At 32.4% G+C, this 21,264-nt stretch overlaps 3 protein-coding genes across 3 annotated transcripts in view; 2 read left to right on the top strand and 1 right to left on the bottom strand.

The window, feature by feature from the left end:
• Positions 1–140: 140 nt before the first annotated feature.
• LOC108735062 (protein YIPF6) lies at positions 141–1,919 on the bottom strand. The gene is made up of 7 exons (XM_018466853.2): positions 1,625–1,919; positions 1,441–1,560; positions 1,307–1,385; positions 1,209–1,251; positions 1,032–1,157; positions 538–695; positions 141–361 (listed from the first exon to the last, which is right to left on the bottom strand). The coding sequence occupies exons 1-7, from the start codon at positions 1,721–1,723 to the stop codon at positions 243–245; spliced, it is 744 nt and encodes a 247-aa protein (XP_018322355.1). The 5' UTR covers positions 1,724–1,919; the 3' UTR covers positions 141–242.
• A 3,826-nt stretch (positions 1,920–5,745) lies between these two features.
• Positions 5,746–7,025, top strand: LOC108735034. Its single transcript, XM_018466823.1, has 2 exons — positions 5,746–6,722; positions 6,821–7,025. The coding sequence occupies exons 1-2, from the start codon at positions 5,746–5,748 to the stop codon at positions 7,023–7,025; spliced, it is 1,182 nt and encodes a 393-aa protein (XP_018322325.1).
• An 11,820-nt stretch (positions 7,026–18,845) lies between these two features.
• The window catches only part of LOC108735092, a 23,109-nt gene continuing 20,690 nt past the window's right edge, over positions 18,846–21,264 (top strand). The window contains exon 1 of the mRNA XM_018466912.1: positions 18,846–19,037. Within this exon, the coding sequence (XP_018322414.1) occupies positions 19,023–19,037 (15 nt within the window). The 5' untranslated portion in view covers positions 18,846–19,022. The remainder of the gene's footprint in view (positions 19,038–21,264) is intronic.

Genomic DNA, 21,264 nt, shown 5'->3' with positions numbered 1-21,264 from the left:
TCTTTGTTATCGTAAAATATATATAAATAAAGCAGACATTCGATAGGTGTATTAATTTCTCAGATATCAGTTTTTTTTTGTAATTTTTATAAAACTTATCTGCATGAATTAAATTTCACAAATAAAGTTAAAATCCTTGGTCATTATGGATTATGTATTAAATAAATAGAACATTTAAAAGTGGCCTTAATCTAACAAGTATTTACATACCCAAATATCTATCACAAATTAACTAAATAGTACTATGCATTTGTGTGAGAGATCACGAGCCATGAAATAACGAAATAAAACAGACATATAGGGTACATTGCAAGTGCTTTTCGACCAGACTTTTGACTGTCTCCAAGAAAAATTACTGATGCTAGAAAACGATATTTAAACTTCAAAAAGATAAAAATAACAGCGAAGAAAAAATATATAGAATAATATTCACAATACAAGTAAATAAAGAAGTAAATATTAGGAAAATTTGTAATAGAAGTTCATTGTCAATTTTAGTTAATAAATTTGTAATATTTGGTTTGGAGAAAAACTTACCATATACTGCCCATGCATACCCAATCATGGTCACAGTAAAACGAAAGAAAAACAAAAAGTACGTTTGCTCCATAAATAAAATTATTCGGCAAATAATCAATGCCATTGCCGTAGGAAGTAAGCAATAGCCAAGAACACATATGCTTTGAAAAAATGATCTAGAACACAATTAAGTTAAAACTAATCAAGATGAACTTAGCAGAGTATGTCATTAAAAGTCTTATAACCGAAAGAAAAATAAAAACTATAATAAGTACATGGGAATTTTAATATTTTTCTAATGTGTAAATGTGTTCTTAAAGTTTAGTTTTAATAGATCATCTTCACTCACCCTTGTATAAAACATGACACTGATCGCAATTTTAATTATAACTATTAATACATCTATATGAATGTCTTAATAGATGGTCAAAAATAAAATGTAAAACTTCAAACAACCGTATTGTGTCTGTGTACTGATTATTAAACAAATTAATGTAATAAAGATTACTTACATGTGTCCCCCTAAAAGTTTGGAATTGAGCGTTACAATCATAGAACCCACCCAAACAATAATAAATACTTCGGCAAATTCAGGGCCTCCATCATTTGATTTATCTACTCTAGAGCCTTGTAATATCCTTAAAAATTAATTTATTACTGAAAGAATTGTAATACAACTATTTTCTTACATTGCCATGAATGTGCATATGATTAAAGGTCCCCATAGGTCCCCTACAACATCCAGGATTTCAATTATAAGACACATTAAACACTATTTATTACTTACATTCCTTTAAAAGTGTCTTTTTCTCTCTTGGGAATAATACATAGAAAAACTTTATACCAATTATTTTAACATCTCTAAGCTATAAAAACAATAAGATGAAACTTGACACAAAGTTTTGATAAGGGCATTCTTACTATGGTCTCTTTTATTGGTTCATCTAATGAGTTGAACCCAGGTTCTCCTAATTTTGCGTTGCTTTTGCTCCCAGGAACTCTAATTTCACCCTCAACGTGTTCTTCCAGGTCATCATAAAGCTAAATATGCAAAAACATAGTTTCCTTATTCATAAAAGTGTAAAAAAATAAATAATAGACAAACCTCTAATTTAGTTTCCTCAGGCTTCAAGTCGATTTCAAAATCTTCACTTTTTAACGAATTATATTCATAATTCGTATGAGGTCTTGCCATTTTTTCCATTAAATATCATTTAATTTAAATAAACACATTGCTAAAAGTGACGATGTTATCTAAACGTCACATTTATTGCAGGTTAAGTTGACACTCTTTATTTCTGTATAGTATGCTACCCGTTAACATTCAGGCTTAAAAGAAGTTGCCTATATTCAAACCGAGTGTATATTTAATATACAGGTGATCACTTTTAAATGCCCACGCACGGTAATCAATTATTTTATAATAATTAGTTCTTCCCCTGTCCCCGGCCATTTTTATTGCTACACTATGACGTAGTGTCGGCCATCATTCTTTTCTAATTGTTGCAGTTGTCGGCCATCATTCTTTTTCAATTATCGCATTGTTACCGATGTCGGCCATCATTCTTTTCTAATTGTTGCAGTTGTCGGCCATCATTCTTTTTCAATTGTTGTCGCATTGTCACTGANATTCTTTCTAATACCTCTTCATTTCTAACCTTCTCTATTCACTCTATCCTCATCATTCGCCTGTAACACCACAGTTCGAACGCTTCTAACCTTTCCTTTTCCGCAGCGCCCACTGTCCATGTTTCGCACCCGTACACTGCCGCGCTCCAAAAAACACCTTTAACAATCTATTGCGAATTTCTAAATTAACCGTTCTCGAGTATAGTGCCTTCTTTTTATCGAAGGCTCTGCTTTGTATCCCTACTACTCCTTCTGTTCTGACCTACCTGACTTCCTAGATACCTAAAACCAGCACTTTTTCTAATTTTCCTACTTTTTCTTCCCTTGCATACCAGTATTTTTTTCCCTTTTATTTATTTTCATGCAGTACTGTTTTATCAATACCGCATCCCTTTTATTTAAAGCTATCTCTAACTTCTCCTTGCTAGATGCTAATACTGCTAAATCATCTGCAAATCTAAGAATGCTAATCTCTGTCTTATTTCTATCTATCTTATACAAACTAAGTATCACTCTTCTATCTCTGTAGCTCATCGCTACATTTTTAAATATATTTAACTCTTGTCTCATTTAACATTGTCGAAATCCTATGTACGCATCCTTTCCCTTTTCTTTCGTTTTTTCTATTGTTGGAATTGGAAAAATAATTTTGGTATTGATAGTCACAAATAATAAATATCCATGTATAGACAGTATACCGCCATCTAGTGGGTATTTGCTGTTAATAATGTTCTTAAATAATAAATTATTCATTTTGATGATAGTACTCCTTGCACGCCTGTCTTGGTATACATACGATAAAAACAAAAATGGAGTAATAGCAAGCCTATGCAGACATTTAAAATTTAGCATGAACTCATTATTAACGTAGATAATCCTAGAATTTATACCCGCATAGGTAAATATTAGAAGTGACACCTTGAAAATACTTTAGCGTCAGTTGAATAAATAAACAAAGAACAATTCCAAACACACCCACCTATAGAAGCAATCTGCATTTGCTGGGTCATGGCTACACGTGCTTTAATGTTTTGATATTTTACACTACGAAGGAGGCTACAAGTGAAAGCAAATCCTAATTAAACTAATTCACAATCAGAAATGCAGAAAATAGTGATTATTATAATCGGTATCATCTACAATAATATTAATTTAATACATCAAAAAATATAATGCGCAATTTTCCGAAATTCTCTTCCCAAAAATTAATTCGATTTTATTGGATTTTTTTTTCTTTCAATCCTTCATAATGCGATTTTCACAAAATTTGTTCTAACTGCGTTCCTTCAGAAGCAAATTATCCGGCATGCTGAAACAAAAGGAAAATTGTTTATAGATAGTCAAAAAGAAATGAAAAACAATTTAATTAATTCGCTACTTTATATATAAATAGGATTTTCACAAAATGCTTGCCTCCAAGAACGTGTACTTTTTCGACGGGAGCGTAATCAGCTTTTATTTATTTTCATTAGTAGTTAAAAGTACATGTACAAAGAGATTACAAAATTTGTAATTTGCTAATCAAATTTACCAATGTATTGAGGTTTTGTAAGAGTTTGTTCGTAAGCAAGAACCTTTGACAATCATTTATCATCCTTCTGAATGGTTAATTTTGCAATCGTTTTAATACCGAAAATAAGATATTCATAAAAATAAATATTTCTAAAAACAAATTTATTACAAATTTTGGTGGAGGCGCCGGGATAATTTCAAACAGAAAATATAATTGACCAATAATTATAGTTTTATTAAAATAAATTGATAAATTTCCATCTTTAGTTATAGTTTTTCTTTATAGACGCAATTAGGAATGCTAATTTATATTTTTCTTTTTAAAATTAAACTACAATTTGTAATGTAGCACATATACAACCCAACATACAGCAAATATTACAACTCTAATTAAGTAACTACAAAGAAAATTAGAGAACGATTTTTCTCACGGAAATTCGTTATTACGTAATGGCCAATACTATTCGCGAACAAGCTACAAAATATTATGTAGAAAATGTAATTAGTTTGTAATATTTTTAAAAGATATCTTCTAAAATTTAATTGAAAAAGAAACAGCAAATTTTTCCCAAATAAAGCTGACAAAAAAATCTTTCTCTATCAAAAATCGTATAAAAAGTCGTTAAGTGCAGTACACAACGTAAAAATACCCAGATTAGACAAACAAAGTGAAAAATGTTCATTTGCATCTACAGATTTCAGTGTTTTGAAATCATAATTACTTTCACAGACTGCATTTATGTATATCAAATAAATATAGTTGTTAGCAGTAACAGTTCAAATTTCTTTAGACTCCGTCTTCAAAAAGAAGGTTTAATAAATTTACTAATANTTTTATACAGCAAGACTCAAGGCAGTAGCAAATCACCTTCAAAACAGTCTTCAAAGACTAACAAGGGGCCCCCACCTTCACAGTCAGACATTGGCGATCTTAATAAAGTGGTAGGACTTAGTGGTGCAGTCATTAATGAGATTAAAGGACCTGTAGGACCTAATGCTAAAAAAGATGGGGAATATAAAAATCCTGAATACTTTTGTTATCATCAATCTAGTTTCTTCGATGCTGAAATAGAAATAGCGAAGTATCGTTGTCCACAACCTTCCGTAAAGGAACAGTGGTTTCCCAAGAAAGAGTGAATTAAAAAATTATTTAAAATTATGGTGGAGGCGCCGTGACAATTTAAAATAAGTACTATAATTGGGCTATAATTTTAGTTTCATTGAAGTAGACTAACGACTTTTCATCTTTAAACTATATTTTTGTCATGTAAATGCTAAGTTATATTGTGTTTTTATAATTAAACTGCAATTTGTAACATAATTTATACACAACCCAACATACAGTAAATACTACTACAAAGAAAATTAGGCAACCAAAATAACTGTTTTACGTGAAACTCAACATTATCCTCGATTAAACCAAAAATATTACGTATAAATAATCTTTTTATTTTGATGTCAAACCGTTACACATAACTTTATCGTTTTTGACACAAATTATGACTCTTATGAAATAATTATTTTGTATTTTTCACTGCTTTTGGACCATTGCCCAGAAAGCTGCCGGAGAATTAAAGATATTAAATAAGAGGTCGATATGGACTATCTCAGATTTCATCTGATTTTTGTATTTTTTTTAGCAAAATTGACGTATAAATAAAAAAAAATTAGGTTTTTCTTATATATGTATATAAGTGACTATTTATTATAGTTTTCAATTTTCTGTTATCCTAATAAATGGGGTGAAATAAAGTTTATTTACTCGGAATTTTTCGTGTGGGTACAGCCAACATTATCCACCTTACCCTCATTATCTACCGGGCATGTAAGGAACAGATTCTTCCTTGTAAACTTAATGAACGAAGTAGTATAACTTTTTGATGCATTTAGAACGGATATTATCTACAAAATGTACTTTCTTTTTATATGCTTTGTTTACTAAATACAATATGTTTGTACTTAAGCTATTTTGAATTGTTCTTCGTGATGCATGAAGCTTGGAAAGCATTTTCGAATTAGTTTTGCTGGCAAATATTTATAAATAGAACTCACTGTGGCATTTTACGTTCAAATCGAACAACAACGATGTCACTCCTAATTGTAGCCATTTTTGTTTCAATATCGAGTTGTGTTTGTCGAAATTTTACCGAGTTACCACATATTGTATCGGTAGTGGACGGTGACGATCCAAATTTTAAAGAGGAAATACGTTTCGATCAGCCCATCAACGTTACTTTGGAAAGAATTACGGAACCCATGAGACACGTATTTGGTGAAATGTACCCAAATGGTCAAAAGAACGAAAATGGTGGTAACGATCATTACAAAAGAAGTGACGATAATTTCAAACCAAGTCCAAGAGATTTTAGACCAAGCCCACAGTTGGATACCAATTTTGAATTTAACGAGCAACCTGTGGTACCAGCTATAGGGGAACCCCGAAAAGCACCATATATTTTACAACCTGCCGAGCCAATTAAATCCAGCCCAAGTTGGAGATTCCCGGAAAGAAACGCACAACTACCTTCTGCAACTTTTAATTCTTTTGATAAAAAATCATCAACATCTGATGATGTTGCGTCGTATCCCACCGAAACGTCACATATACGTACAAGTGCAAGTCACCCTTACAATTTCGTGTCTGACCATCAGTACGAAGGTCAAGGGGAAGGACACGTTTATGAAATACGTACTACAACGGAGAACAGCTTTTATCATAAACCTGTTGGATCTCAAGTTAAGGAAGAAGTCTATGAGGTTCGAGAATTGGGAAAATACGGAAATGTCCCATCAAGAGGACTGCATTATCCAAAAGAAGAACTATATGAAGTTGCAAACTATGACGCCTATGATAGACCACCTGCTATTTCAAAGACATATTATGATCATCCGCATTATCCGCCTCAAAGGGAATATCCAAATTACAAGTATTTATTTTTGAAGAAAGCCGTAAAATTTTTGGCCGCTGTTATTCCAATAGGATTACTGATAAGTGCCTTATCACCTGCTGTAGTTAATGTTACGCCAATTAACAACAACAGCAACAACAACACATCGATGACGTATGTTTCAAAATTTTCATTGTTCCTAATTAGAATTACCTACATTTAATCGTACTTATATTTAAATGATCTTTTTTTGAAATTTTTTAATTGTATAGAGAAACTATGACAATGGACACCAGGCGAAGAACTCAAAAACTCTTGGAAGATATCAACAACGTATCAAGTCCGTATGATTTGGATAAAATTGTACAGAAAGAGTGCGAAGAACGAATTATTTGCGAACTAATTGTTGGGGCCCAAATGTCTGAATATGGTATTCAAAATGTCGAAAGATTATTCACGGCGTTTATAGAACAGTAAGTATAATTTTCAGTACCTAAATTATAATTCCTAATAGAAACTTTTGAAACTAAAATTTCACAGTAAACAAAAGTTTTTCAGTATATTTCAAAAATCCTTTTCATCAGTAAAATTATTTTTCTATTCAAAAAGTAACTTAAAGAAAAAGCCTCCGAAAATTAATCATAATAAACTTTTTATATGTACCTATAAGTCAAACGCTTACACTGTCTAATTACGGCAATATATAGGTTCGTAGAGACTGTCTATGCCGTGCTGAAGAGATCGAATAAGTTTACAATCATTATACACGTGTGCTACTGATAATTTCAATGAATTATTGACTTAGAACTTATAGTGTTCTAAAGGAACTAAAAGACCTTCTTATATCCTTCTTCAATTTTCGCATTTCCCGGAAGGCAGAACACCCAACACCTCCATTTGCCGTTCTCTGCCCCACTTTGTTCCTGCTTCTGCTTATAATACGTAGGTATATCTCTCTAACTCCTCATTTATCCTTTGATGTACCGAAAGGGTTCCATGATTTTTCATCCCCCGACATAATATCACCGGACAAAATATCCCTAGACAAAATATCCCCCCCACCCTACAAATCGCTATAAGAAATTTTTTCCAATATTTTATTCAACCTAACCTAACCTAACCCTGTCCTCCTTACCAACCACACCTCACATGATCAAACATAATACAATCCAACCCAAGTCAATACAGCGCAACCTAACCTAGCCTAACATAACCTAACCTAACATAACCTAACCTAATCCGGTCAAACTTGCGCCATGCCACCTTATCGTTATATTATTTATTGGAGTATCGGTTCGATAATTTATTATCGGGGCTTTTGTTCGGTGTTATTTAGTCTGGAGATATTTTGTCACGGGGATATTTTATCCAGGGATATATTGTGTCAGGGATATTTTGTCCGGTGACATTTTGTCAGGGAATCAAAACGCCTGATACGACCAAAGAAAGATGCTCTAACATCTTATTTCTCTTTTTCTCCGTATTTACATTCTTAGCGCCATCTGTTCTCCTAATTTTTCCGATACTTCCTCATTTTTGATAAAATAAAAGATCTAGAAAGTTCTGGATTTCAAGATGAATCTAATATTCCCACCCATGTGCTGGAGTGGTAGTTTTATTTTTTAATTTATTGATTGTTTGTTAAAAGGGAAACGGTTTTGGCAGAAAATATGGACGAAATGAGAATAATTTTCGATGCCGCTAAAAAACGATCATGTCAAGAAATACGTTGTGATCTTATCTCGCATGAGAAAGCCTCAACTGTGGACGATGTTACAACCTGATGTCACACGTGTTATGTAGCGTTAACAAGTGTAAATTCTGTTGTGTTATTACGTCTGATTTATAAGACAAACTTTGTATTGCGTAATTGTGCGTTACGTTCCTTATTGTTTTTTTAGAAAGTAAAAGGAAGTTTAATATTATTATTATTATACAAAATAGTTGGAAAAATTTTGGAGGTATTACATTTTGGACTGTGGTCACTATCCATTTCAACACACAAATAATATATCTGTAGAAATTAATACGTACAAATGTGTAGCATATTCGTTTAAATCTATCTATCTACATTATTCCTTTTAGCGAGTTAGTGTAAATTAAACAATAAAAGTTAATTATTATTACTAATTTTTAATTTATTTACAATTCCCGTAAATTGTCAGATGTCAGGTAAGCCTCCTGAAACATTAAAAACAATCCAATTTTTGTTTAAGATCCAAAATAAAATAATCAAATAGACAAGGAAGTGTATTTATATCATCATAAGGTCGTCAGTCCTCAAACCAGTTGAACACACACCTCGACTCTTTCCTATCCTAAGCTAATCTTCCTATTTCCCTAAAACTAGAACAACCCATATCCTTAACTTTCTGCGAACAGTTATCTAATATAGCTCAACCTCTACTTCTCCTGTTTCAGCCTCTTATATGTCTCTGACCAGACCTTCATGCCTGAGAAGATGTCCTACCAACCTCTCTCGTATATTTTTTATTGATTTCCATAGAGTCCTCATTCTTTCTAATACCTCTTCATTTCTAACCTTCTCTATTCACTCTATCCTCATCATTCGCCTGTAACACCACAGTTCGAACGCTTCTAACCTTTCCTTTTCCGCAGCGCCCACTGTCCATGTTTCGCACCCGTACACTGCCGCGCTCCAAAAAACACCTTTAACAATCTATTGCGAATTTCTAAATTAACCGTTCTCGAGTATAGTGCCTTCTTTTTATCGAAGGCTCTGCTTTGTATCCCTACTACTCCTTCTGTTCTGACCTACCTGACTTCCTAGATACCTAAAACCAGCACTTTTTCTAATTTTCCTACTTTTTCTTCCCTTGCATACCAGTATTTTTTTCCCTTTTATTTATTTTCATGCAGTACTGTTTTATCAATACCGCATCCCTTTTATTTAAAGCTATCTCTAACTTCTCCTTGCTAGATGCTAATACTGCTAAATCATCTGCAAATCTAAGAATGCTAATCTCTGTCTTATTTCTATCTATCTTATACAAACTAAGTATCACTCTTCTATCTCTGTAGCTCATCGCTACATTTTTAAATATATTTAACTCTTGTCTCATTTAACATTGTCGAAATCCTATGTACGCATCCTTTCCCTTTTCTTTCGTTTTTTCTATTGTTGGAATTGGAAAAATAATTTTGGTATTGATAGTCACAAATAATAAATATCCATGTATAGACAGTATACCGCCATCTAGTGGGTATTTGCTGTTAATAATGTTCTTAAATAATAAATTATTCATTTTGATGATAGTACTCCTTGCACGCCTGTCTTGGTATACATACGATAAAAACAAAAATGGAGTAATAGCAAGCCTATGCAGACATTTAAAATTTAGCATGAACTCATTATTAACGTAGATAATCCTAGAATTTATACCCGCATAGGTAAATATTAGAAGTGACACCTTGAAAATACTTTAGCGTCAGTTGAATAAATAAACAAAGAACAATTCCAAACACACCCACCTATAGAAGCAATCTGCATTTGCTGGGTCATGGCTACACGTGCTTTAATGTTTTGATATTTTACACTACGAAGGAGGCTACAAGTGAAAGCAAATCCTAATTAAACTAATTCACAATCAGAAATGCAGAAAATAGTGATTATTATAATCGGTATCATCTACAATAATATTAATTTAATACATCAAAAAATATAATGCGCAATTTTCCGAAATTCTCTTCCCAAAAATTAATTCGATTTTATTGGATTTTTTTTTCTTTCAATCCTTCATAATGCGATTTTCACAAAATTTGTTCTAACTGCGTCTCTACGTAACGAACAAAATATGTTGTCAAAATCTGACGAATGTCTTTCTAAAATTGATTAACAGAAACCTATCCGAAATCGAAGTTCCATTTGAATTTATTACATCCACTGTAATAAATAATCATTGCATTAAGTTTCATTATTATTCAAAATTTTCCTGGGCCCCTGACTACGGCTCTGGTTGCAATTATTTCAGTACTCATACGTCTTCTCCAGTTTTACGACTGGTTAGGCACGCATCTCTACTTTTTCCTATCCTGAATTAATCTTTGCATTTCCCTAAAACTAGAACAACCCACATCCTTAACAATTTCTGAACTATCCCTTCTCTTCTTAACTCCTGCTTTTTCTTCTAATATTCCTCTAACTAGCCTTTCATGCTTAAGAATGACCCGCCAACCTATCTCGCCTATTTCTTATAGTTATCTCTGTTCTTTCTTGTAAGTATGTCTTAATTTCTAACCTTCTCTATCCACGGTATCCTCATCATTCGCCTGTAACACCACATTTTCGAACACTTCTAACCTTTTCTTTTCCGCCGCGTCCACCGTCTATGTTTCGCACCCGTACAATGCCGCGCTCCAAGCATACACCTTTAACTATCTTTTTGGGATTTCTAAATTAACCATTCTTTTTTATGATATAAAAAAAATAAAATACCTTCTTGAAAGAGCTTTTATATTTCGTGAATAAAGTAAGTTTAATTCCTTATGGTACAGAATTTAATAAACTAAATGCGAGAATCCACTTCTATTTTAATTTAATCTTTAATCGTATGCCACGATGTCCTTCTAAAGATAAAAATATCTACATACTTATTGCAACATTTTATAAATAAAATATTTCTAAATTTACGTAATTGTTTTGAATTGGAATGAAGAGAAAAAAGAGCAAGTAAAGAACAAAAAACAGGCACCTGCTGTTCAACCTTGGAATTAAAGTCCGTTAATGTTTGTGTAAGGAATTTCGTAAAAAGTCAAACGACCAATACTAATTATTGATCGTAGATCTTCGTCAACTGAAAAAATCGAAAAAAAAGAGAAAAGATATCAACAATTCTATCATTATTTTAAAGAGTCCTTATTCCAAGAAAAATTGATTGTCAATCAATTTATACTGTTTTTAAGAATTTTATATAGAATTAGTAATACAACAGATGGATGATTTTATTGCTTTTTGTAAAAAGTCTAGGCAGTTTATATTTAGAACAAACATGAAAGAAAGGAAGATTTGTGAGTTCTAATTCTGCTAATTGGAATGATTCTTCTAAGATCATTAATCGGCACGGCGTCACGTTGTGAAGCACAATGAAAATGTCAACATAGTCAAAGTCACGTTTTTAGCTGTTGTTGCCGCTATAAATTTTGTTGCAAAATATACATATTATTCACAAGACGAACCCATAACAACATGCAAATCGTTATTGAAGAAATAAATAAATTCCTCGACACGCTAGTTTCATTTTCTTTTCTTTCAAATAGATAAGCATACCGGGTAATCTCGAAAAATGGAAAATATAGACGAGATTATTACTGACTAGGGTTACCAACCCAAATTTCGGAGATCGTTCTAATAAGTCTAGAGACATTCATTCNTAATACAATCTCATTCAAAATGATAGCGTTCACTAACTCACTTTATAGTCTGTACTCTAGCTGTAGAATTACTACAGTAACTACATTGTGGGTGACATTCAATAAGAATATTGCCAATAAAGAATCAATAAAATTTTGTTCATCATAAAAATAAAGATCCGGTGATTATTTTTTATAGACTAGAGTCCAGAGAAAGTTACTTTTCCTGGAGTCTCCGAACTAAAATTGGAGAGTTGGAAACCCTATTATTGACGCAAAACATGGGGAGTGTATATACATACTTACATAGGCAAAAATGAGAAAATTTAGTTTCTAAAATGACAAAATATTTCAATATATCAAATTATCAGCAATATAGTTTATATGCAGCGTAGATAAATCACCGAGCATGAACCCTATGAACCAACTTCACTTTGGATGATGATTTATCGTGACTGTCTCTGATGTGCTGATGGGATCAAATATGGTCAAAATTGCAATCCATGCGACAAATTGAAGAGTGTAAAAGAGAAAACGCTAACTCCAAAGCTGTAACTTCTTATAATCCGTTCTTATTCTGTTCTGTACTTCTGGGAAACTCTTTACAAGTTTTTAAACGCGGTACTTCTTAAAACGTTTCAAAATCCTAACAATTGTTCAGTTATAATTCATAGATTTTTCTCTCCATCAGCTGTCTTAGTCTATTTTTAACGTTACTCCTTACGCAATTACTTACTGCTGAACCAAGGAGACGTGGCCCCTCATATTGTAATACCTACAGATCCGCTTTAGACAATGGCTATTCTGTGTTAAGGGAAAACATTTAAGTTCAGCTCTTCTTCAAGCTAAGAACTCGAAGTACAGACCTGACGCTGGAAGCTAGCGGAAATTTTAAAATGGCGTGGATGCGCGGTGGCAAAAGTAGGCAGTTTTAGGTATAAAGATTGCAGCCCTCATTCTTCAGTATTCCTATCAGGGGCGTAGATTAAATATTTAAAAATAGGGATCAGTGAGCAAGTAATAGACTAACTAATTGTTGATGTTGGTGACAGTGATAGAGATTCCCATGATGAGAGTGAATGTGAAAACTAACTATAAAACAAAAGCAATAGGTTAATTTTTTCTTTTTGATAAGTCATGTTTTTACATTATTTTCTAGTACGCTACTGTCTTATCTGCATTAATACTATAATTTACGCCTACTGAAAGCTTATTTGTGTATCGGTTCCAAATGACTTACCCAAATAGGTCATAAATGGGCAAGTACCTGCGCGACCGCTCGCCAGCTTCCTTCGTCAGACCTGTACATCAATTTGCCCCGCTGTAATTTTCAAGCGTGAGCGTTAGCCGTTTTGTCAACTGCGCTGCAAATGAAAAAATCAGGGGCCACTTCTCGATGGTTCAACTGTAGATATTGTAAATGAAAAACCAGCGTTAAAAGTTAAGCAATTGAATCAGGAAATTGTCTTTAAAAACGTCACTCATCATCGACTCCTTCGCTTTTACTTTTGACAGTTTGCAATTTAAATAACGCTTACATATTTAACAACAAATACCCGGCACAAAATCTGCTAAACTACATCATCAGAACAACTGTATCGAAATCGGATTATATAATTGCACTTTTTCTACATCCTCTAATGAAACTAATGTTAACAGTTCATACTTTAATTCAGATGTTTTCTGTGAAGCTTTCTAAATGGGATACTCTACTCAATTAATTATCCAAATTTAAATAAAACCCTGTAATTATCAATTACCATTTTTAGTAATTATATGCCGTTTCGATAGGAAAGTTGGAAAGTAGGTCTTTAATTTTTTTTCATTTGTTAATCAAAAAACGCGAGCGTATTAACTCAAACAACTGTAAAAACGATAACACATCTAATTGTTAGTAACTTAGTTGTTTCTATATTTATGTATGTTATGCACAGACACACAGACATCATCACAAAGTACGTGTCTTAACCAGGTTAGCTGTCAGTTAAACCACAAACCTACCGATCTACTTGCTTAGTGTAATAATTAATGTTATAACACGATGCAAAAGATACATCTGTAATTTTCTCAATTATGCCTCTACCTAATTGATTTTTAATTAAAAGCGCGATCCGTAACGCATCCATTTGATGCATTTAAAATTGGAGAAAACTGCAGTAATGTTTTGCAAAATATAAGGGCATCAGGTGGATCCAGAAAAAGGATTCCGCAAGTGTCAGAAAACAAGGGACTAATAGTCGAAATTTAGTCAGAATTAACGAAGAAAATTCCTAACATATAAATGCTAATCCCAATGGGTTTTGAAGATGAGCATCAATAAAAGCATCTCGTGGATCTAGAAAGAAGGATTCTGCAGATAACAAAAAACAAGGGATCAACAGCTGAAATTTAGCCAGAATTAAAAAAAAATTCTTGCCACATAAATGCTAATCCCAAAGGCTGTTCAATATAACCATCAATAACGACATCAGTTGGATCTGGAAAAAGGATTCAGCAGGTGTCAGAAAACAAGACATCAACAGCAAATTTAGTCAGAACTAAAGAAAAAACTTTCTGACATATAAATGCTAACTCCAAGGGGTGTTCAAGATGAGCATCAGATTTCCATAAGCTATAAGAATTCCAGAAATATGAGCTTCAATCGAGAGAAGTTCTTTTATAATTTGTTCATCTGTTTTAGAGTCACTATGTCACACGTATAATCATCATAAAGACTTCAACTCGAAGACTAGTTAGACACGCACTTCCACATGTTTTAATAGAGTCAATCTTCGCATTTCTTAAAAACTAGAACAGTCTAGACCTCTAATCTAACTTGTTTCTGCTTCTAATATGTCTCTAACTAGCCCTTCATGTCTAAGAAGGTGTCCTACTAACCTTTTTCGTCTTCCATAACGCCACTTGGTTCATGAGCATCATTTTGGCAATTATATACAGAATAAGGGTGGTGCTGGTTGGGGTGAAAAAGTTGAGATGGACAAAAAGAAGACAAAGAAGATGGAAAGATTATCTGTGGGATATTACTTTCCCAGCATTTGCTTAAGTTATCCAAGGAAACGGCAAAGAAAATGGACCAGGGCAGATGGACACCATTTCTCGAAAAGTAGAGCAACCTATATCTCTAACTATAATAATAATAATAATAATAATAAATATTCTTTTCTAGATCTATCTCTATCCCTCTTAACTCCTGTTTCTACTTCTAGTTACTCCTTCACCTGTGAGATTTCGCCTATTTCTTATTGACTTCTGTAGTGTCCATCGTCGACACTGAGTCATGCTCCAAACATACACTCGTTTATGTTAAGGGTTGCTAATACTGTTACTACTATATTATTACAAAAACAGCAATGACATCATTCTACAGCTTGTAAACAATAAAAATCATATTCAGCGTAATCTGACTTCAATCCCAATCAACAAAAAAGAGAATAAAAGGATTAACCTAATTGGTTCGTCCAATCTAATACCGAAATACAAATGTCTTTTTTTTTCCATTGCCATTTTGAACAACAAACAAAACAACTAACGAAATAAAAGACGACTGGCTTGAAGATAATAATAATAAAAAACTATGCATTATAAGATAAAGTGTAATTTAGTGTGTTTGTGTAGAAGCACCTCATTATATAAAGAAGTAAAGCTGTTGAAGAACAAGATTAAATTTTATGACCACTTCACTCGGTGCCTGTAAGTATGAGAAGTATTTTTTGTACGCAGTAATGACAGGGCTAAATTTGAAACAGCAATTTGATGAATAGCACCAAAAATTATTTGTGTAGATGAAGATGGCGAAGAGTAAATTATAATGGCAATAATAGTTCAAAAGTCAAAAAGAACAAAAACTGACATTAAGTATTGCAGAGCCACTCTAGGAAGAACGAGTTTTACCATTAAGGGTCTTTTTTTGTAATATTTACAAAACTTTTCGTCTTTGCCCTACCTTTTCTTTCATATTTCACCATGCAACGGAAGTTATGTGTCCATCATGCGACAGAAGTTGCGCGCGCACAGGTAACAAAATTTTAACAGTATGAAGTTAGCAGCATTAGATCGAAGCTGCTAGTTGATTGAAGGAGCATCCCGGTTATAAGGGGAAGCACTTCACGATAATACTATTCAAATATGTATTACTTTAAATAAAAAAGTACGCGATTTATAATAAACAAACTTTTAGAAAATCGTAAAAGCGACCTTTCCATATGTTTAAGTTCTCATTACTTTACGTGTTTCAAATCGATAGCAATTGTTAGATAATCTACCATAACCTGCAGGACAACAGACTAGTCTCATCAATAACTTTTCATCCTTCTATTTTGCTAAAATTTTAGTTTTATAAGTTTCCATAACAGATTTTTGTTAATGATGTATGCATATGAAGTTCAATTTATATCTAAATTTAACTTTTCGAAAATTCAATTTAAATTTTTGAAGTTTTCTTTACTCTTCTGTTTTCTCTGTTCTTATCGATTTTAAAATTATAGTTTTTCTGTATATATCGTGTCTGTAACTGACTTTTCATAGAAACATTAAAATATCTTGTAAATCATAAACCATTAAAATGTTTTTCCGCTTATTAAACATCTTTTGCATATATTATACAGTACTTCATATATTATCAATAAATTAATAGGCAATTATTATAATTTATAAACAACCTACAACGCTTAAGCTAACTTTGTTACATGAAAATCACTGATAATCACTATAATACATTGTTTAAAAAAGTTTAATATTCTGTTGTTTTTACATCAGAACCGTTCTGTACAAGCCATAGACCATTACGTGTATGTTTTCCGTTATAAATAAACCACCCTGTATTTAAATAAATAAGCAATTATTAAAATTCATTATTAACGTGCTTTCTAACCTGAAATCGTTTAAAAATTAATAATTAATGTAATATATCTGCAATTATTAATAAAGACTGTGAGATTGGGAACTTTGATATATTTGAATTCGAATTTCTGCAGCATGACAAAAAACATAAATATGTGTAGTTATGGTGGATTGAGTAAAAAGGGCACTGGAACAGTGACGAGTTCAAATAATTACCTGGTATTTATCAGAATACCGTTTCAAGAGTTGGTAGAAATATCTACGTATGCACATATATGCACACACAACACAAACAGCGTTCCACTGTTTTATCATTAATTAATTATTTGTTGCAATCTAGTGTACTGTATCATAGCAATATTTTGAAATATGGGGAAAAACCAACTGAGTAACATTGTTCGTGTTTATAGAGAAAGTCGCGTGTTTTTATAAAATATGTAAAAGTAATACCGTAGCATACCGTGTTCTCCATAGGTATCATGGAAATTTAGAATTTTCAATTTAAAATGTTCAACGACATCTAGCAATCTGATGTCAAACGACATTTAAGAAATACATCACGACTTCGGTAGATGGCAGGGAGAGCTAATGCTAGCGGAATGCAATAGGAACTAAATTTTAACCTAAAAAACAACTCTTTAATGTTATTTCTAAAAAAGGGCCTTCCACCATATCTTTGGAGTAGTCCAAATGGACTCGCCGCCCACCACCATTAGTAGGTGGTGGGAGCGAAACACCCAAAAGTTTTTAAATAGGTTGAACGTTTATTTAAACCATTTAAGTAATAAAATACAGACCGCAAATCTATTTAAATACTGATCTTATTACAAGGATGTCGTAGTAACTCTGATGGCATTTATAAAAAAGTAGAGCAGATTAATGTACTTACAAATTAGATGCTAATGAACTTAATAAAGTTATCTTAAAATATACTATTATATAAACAAACCCTGAATTTTATTGCATGAGATGAGTGATAAATAGATTTCGTAGTTTTACCTAGCGATAAGAACTGGGTACACATACGTTAAAATGTGTTGCAAAATAATAACAAATGCTGATAATGGGTCGTCTTTGACAAGAATTTATTGTCAATATTGTTTCTAACTCACACCTTCTTCGTCAAATGACACACCAATTTATCACAATAGGATGAATATCATGAGAATAGTTGACTTAAGCAATACTACACTTACCTTGTTTGTCTAAATGCGTTTAATAATAAATGAGAATGTATCTAAAATTGTTACAAAATTTAGAATAAAAAACCAACTTTTACATATAATACATAGATACATACCTACATTAATGGGGGTAATATAGTTTTAATTTAATTCATTATTTTGAGTTCAAAAATGAGTAGTCATGAACCATTTTTTTAAACACGTCTTGTAAACTTGGTCACTGATGAAGGCAATTGTAAGGGTCGCTTACAAATATATTTTTTAAATGTTTAATTGGGTTATCTACAAATATTTTTTTACAGAAATGCGAATTAAAATCATATCTGCCTTCTGTTTCTAGAGTATACCTAACATTTATGAGAAAATCACAGCGAATTTGGAACCTCAGGTCGATTTATTCTTTTTTTAATTTTTTCATATACAATGTTGTTGCTGTTGTCACTTCTCGTACCATAACGATTACCGCATTGGTCCCGGGTTCGATTCCCGGCGAGGGTGTGACAACAGCAACAAATTTTTCCTCATCAATTTGAGGTAAATTATAGTGGATTAAAATTGAGAATGATTTTTCAATTTAATAATTAATATTTCAATGTGTTTCATATACAATACACCCTTCTGTATATAAAAGGCTTTAACGTTAAGAATGCACTAGTCCGTCTCTGTCACCTCTGACCAGAAAATTCAACAGATAACCGTTTTAACCGTTATGACAACTTCGGGTTTCTCGCTTAACGTCACGTTGATATCTCCAGCGTGTTCCTTCAATTAACCACCGTTCCGAAGGGTGATAAGCTTGTAGCTGTGACTGACAAGAGGAGGAAGCTTGACTACGACCATGTCCGGCCCATGTCATGATAATATCGTAGAATGTGGGTCGTAGTCAGGTGAAAATCTTCTACCTGCTCCAAGCCGAGACTCTTTATAGTCAGTCGTACTCGTGATTCAACGACGAGCGCGGGCAAAGAAGTGAATACAAACGCGGCCTGCTGCGATAACTGCGAGGCCCATAGTGAATAAGGGTAACGGGGGTGCACCTGAGTTAATTTGTCATACTTTTTTTTTTAATTGGTCGACAGAGATGGGATTTATAAAGGTAACTTAATTGTTATATGAATTTTTTTAATAATTCTTACAGGATAAAAAGTAAATTAGTTATTATGACCATTTTTGGAAATGAATATTCTAAAATAATTCATTGGCTTAATGGTAATATCGCTTATAGGCTTTCACGGTCAAAGTCGATAACATTTTGTCCTTATTGATTTAAGGTTTTAATTATTTGCATCCAAATAATATTGTTAAATCAATCTTAGAAACTTTAAACATCTATTTTAGTATTAGAAAATCATAAATAACCTTTATGTGTAACGATTTAGTCTATTCAAACACTATTAAACTAAAATTAAAAAAAAAGCATAGTTCTATTTAAACTATAAGAAAAATTTTATGATTGGTTGTTGCTGCAATTGATATTTATTTTATTAGTGATATGTAAAACATTTTGTCAAAACACATACCGTTTCGAAGTTTTACTACTAATTTTAGTAATTTTAGTTTGATGTTGATTGAGTAAACCAAAACGTTACACAAAAACATTGTTTAAAATTTTGTGACCGCAACCCTGGAAAGAAGCACTAAGATTGTCTACAGCATCAGATTTAGCAAAAGTGTAGAAAGTTGGACGCAAATTGACTTAGTGGGTATCTACAGTAGAAATAGCTGTATGTTTGACAAATTTGTTATTTATACTTGGTAGAGGTTAATATCTAATCATTTTTAATCATTAAAAAAATATTTCTATTGTAACACCTTCGCCGGGAATCGAACCCGCTACCTTTTATTGCTCTGCTACGAAAACAGCAACAATCACCTTAATGTTTAAAAATTGTTACTAACTGTAAAAATTAAGAAGAGAAATTACTGAAATTTTAATAATTTCACCAAATATGTTATAGATATACTTTCTATCTATTTATTATTTCTCGGTGAGAAGTGTATTGTCCTGAAACCTATTTAGAATATTAATTTCCATATGACATGTGTTAAATTGCAGTTGTTATTGAAACAGTTGTTATTATTATTAATAATAGTAATATCTAGTAGTGGTGTTAATAGTTGGGCGGCACTTTCTTTAAATAATAAAGATTAAAGATGAATTGAAATAGCGGATGCAAGAACGTAGAACGTCAGCTTGTTCGCAGAGCAGTTACTTTCACTTTTGATTACAAATTCACACAGTTATGAGCGAAAGTACATAAGTACTGGCTAAATACTTGGACACTAAGAGTATACATTTAGCATTCTCAAACAAATCCGCATCTTCATTTGTAAATTAAATTGTTAACACGGTCGTAACTTTAGAAATTTAAATAAAAACAAATTAAGTACAAATTAACAATCACGAATTTGCATTTTAAATTTATACAAATGTATGTATGAAAATTTAGGTAAGCTTTTTGATATTGTGCTACTCAAAATTTGAATTTGTTGCACATTAACTTTTGATGGTATACGTGGCTCCAGCCGAATTATATTCATATCTCATGTGATTTAGTACAAGCGTAGACTATTGTACGAGGGTGGATTGATAAGTTTCCGGCCTAACCAAGAGATGACGCCACTAGGCCTACCTTGAGGTGACATTCTATAGTACCATCCTTGGATAGCTTGTAGCNCGGACAATGAAGAAGTAATCGAAGCTGTAAATGGTTATTTTGAGGAGCTTGACGAATCAGTCTATAGAGATGGCATTAATAGACTGGAACACCGCTATGAGAAATGTATCAGCCTTGGAGGAGATTATGTTGAGAAATAAAAAAAAAAAATTTTTAAAAACCTTGTTTTTCTTGGTCAGGCCGGAAACTTATCAATCCACCCTCGTATAGTGGATAATCAAAAAGTTCTCGATAAAGAAAACACTTGGGTGTTCCATTTCCACCAGATACTATAGCGCAAAGCCGAAAGGTAAGGTGGAATACTATCTTTAGTCTTCATTTATAAATGGTCCAAAAACTACTGGTTATATGCCGGACTTACCAAAGACTTTCTAGAGAAATGTAAATTCATGAAACAATACTTTATTGCGAATAGCTCTTCCAGCATAAAAGTTTGCCGATCTCTAGCCTAAATGTAAGTAAAAGTGATCAACAATTAGCAATAGAAAGCATGTACAGCAAACTATTGCTTTTAAATGAAACCTCTGGAAGATATGATCCATTTTTCAACGCATTATTATCGATAAATCAGATGATACGAGGGTGGATTGATAAGTTTCCGGCCTGACCCTAAAAAACAAGGTTTTTAAAAATTTTTTTTTTTTA

The sequence above is a fragment of the Agrilus planipennis genome, unplaced genomic scaffold (assembly GCF_000699045.2).
Source record: "Agrilus planipennis isolate EAB-ADULT unplaced genomic scaffold, Apla_2.0 scaffold20, whole genome shotgun sequence".
NCBI lineage: Eukaryota > Metazoa > Arthropoda > Insecta > Coleoptera > Buprestidae > Agrilus > Agrilus planipennis.
Note: the sequence above shows the minus strand (reverse complement) of the source record. Positions and strands in the feature narration are given on the sequence as shown.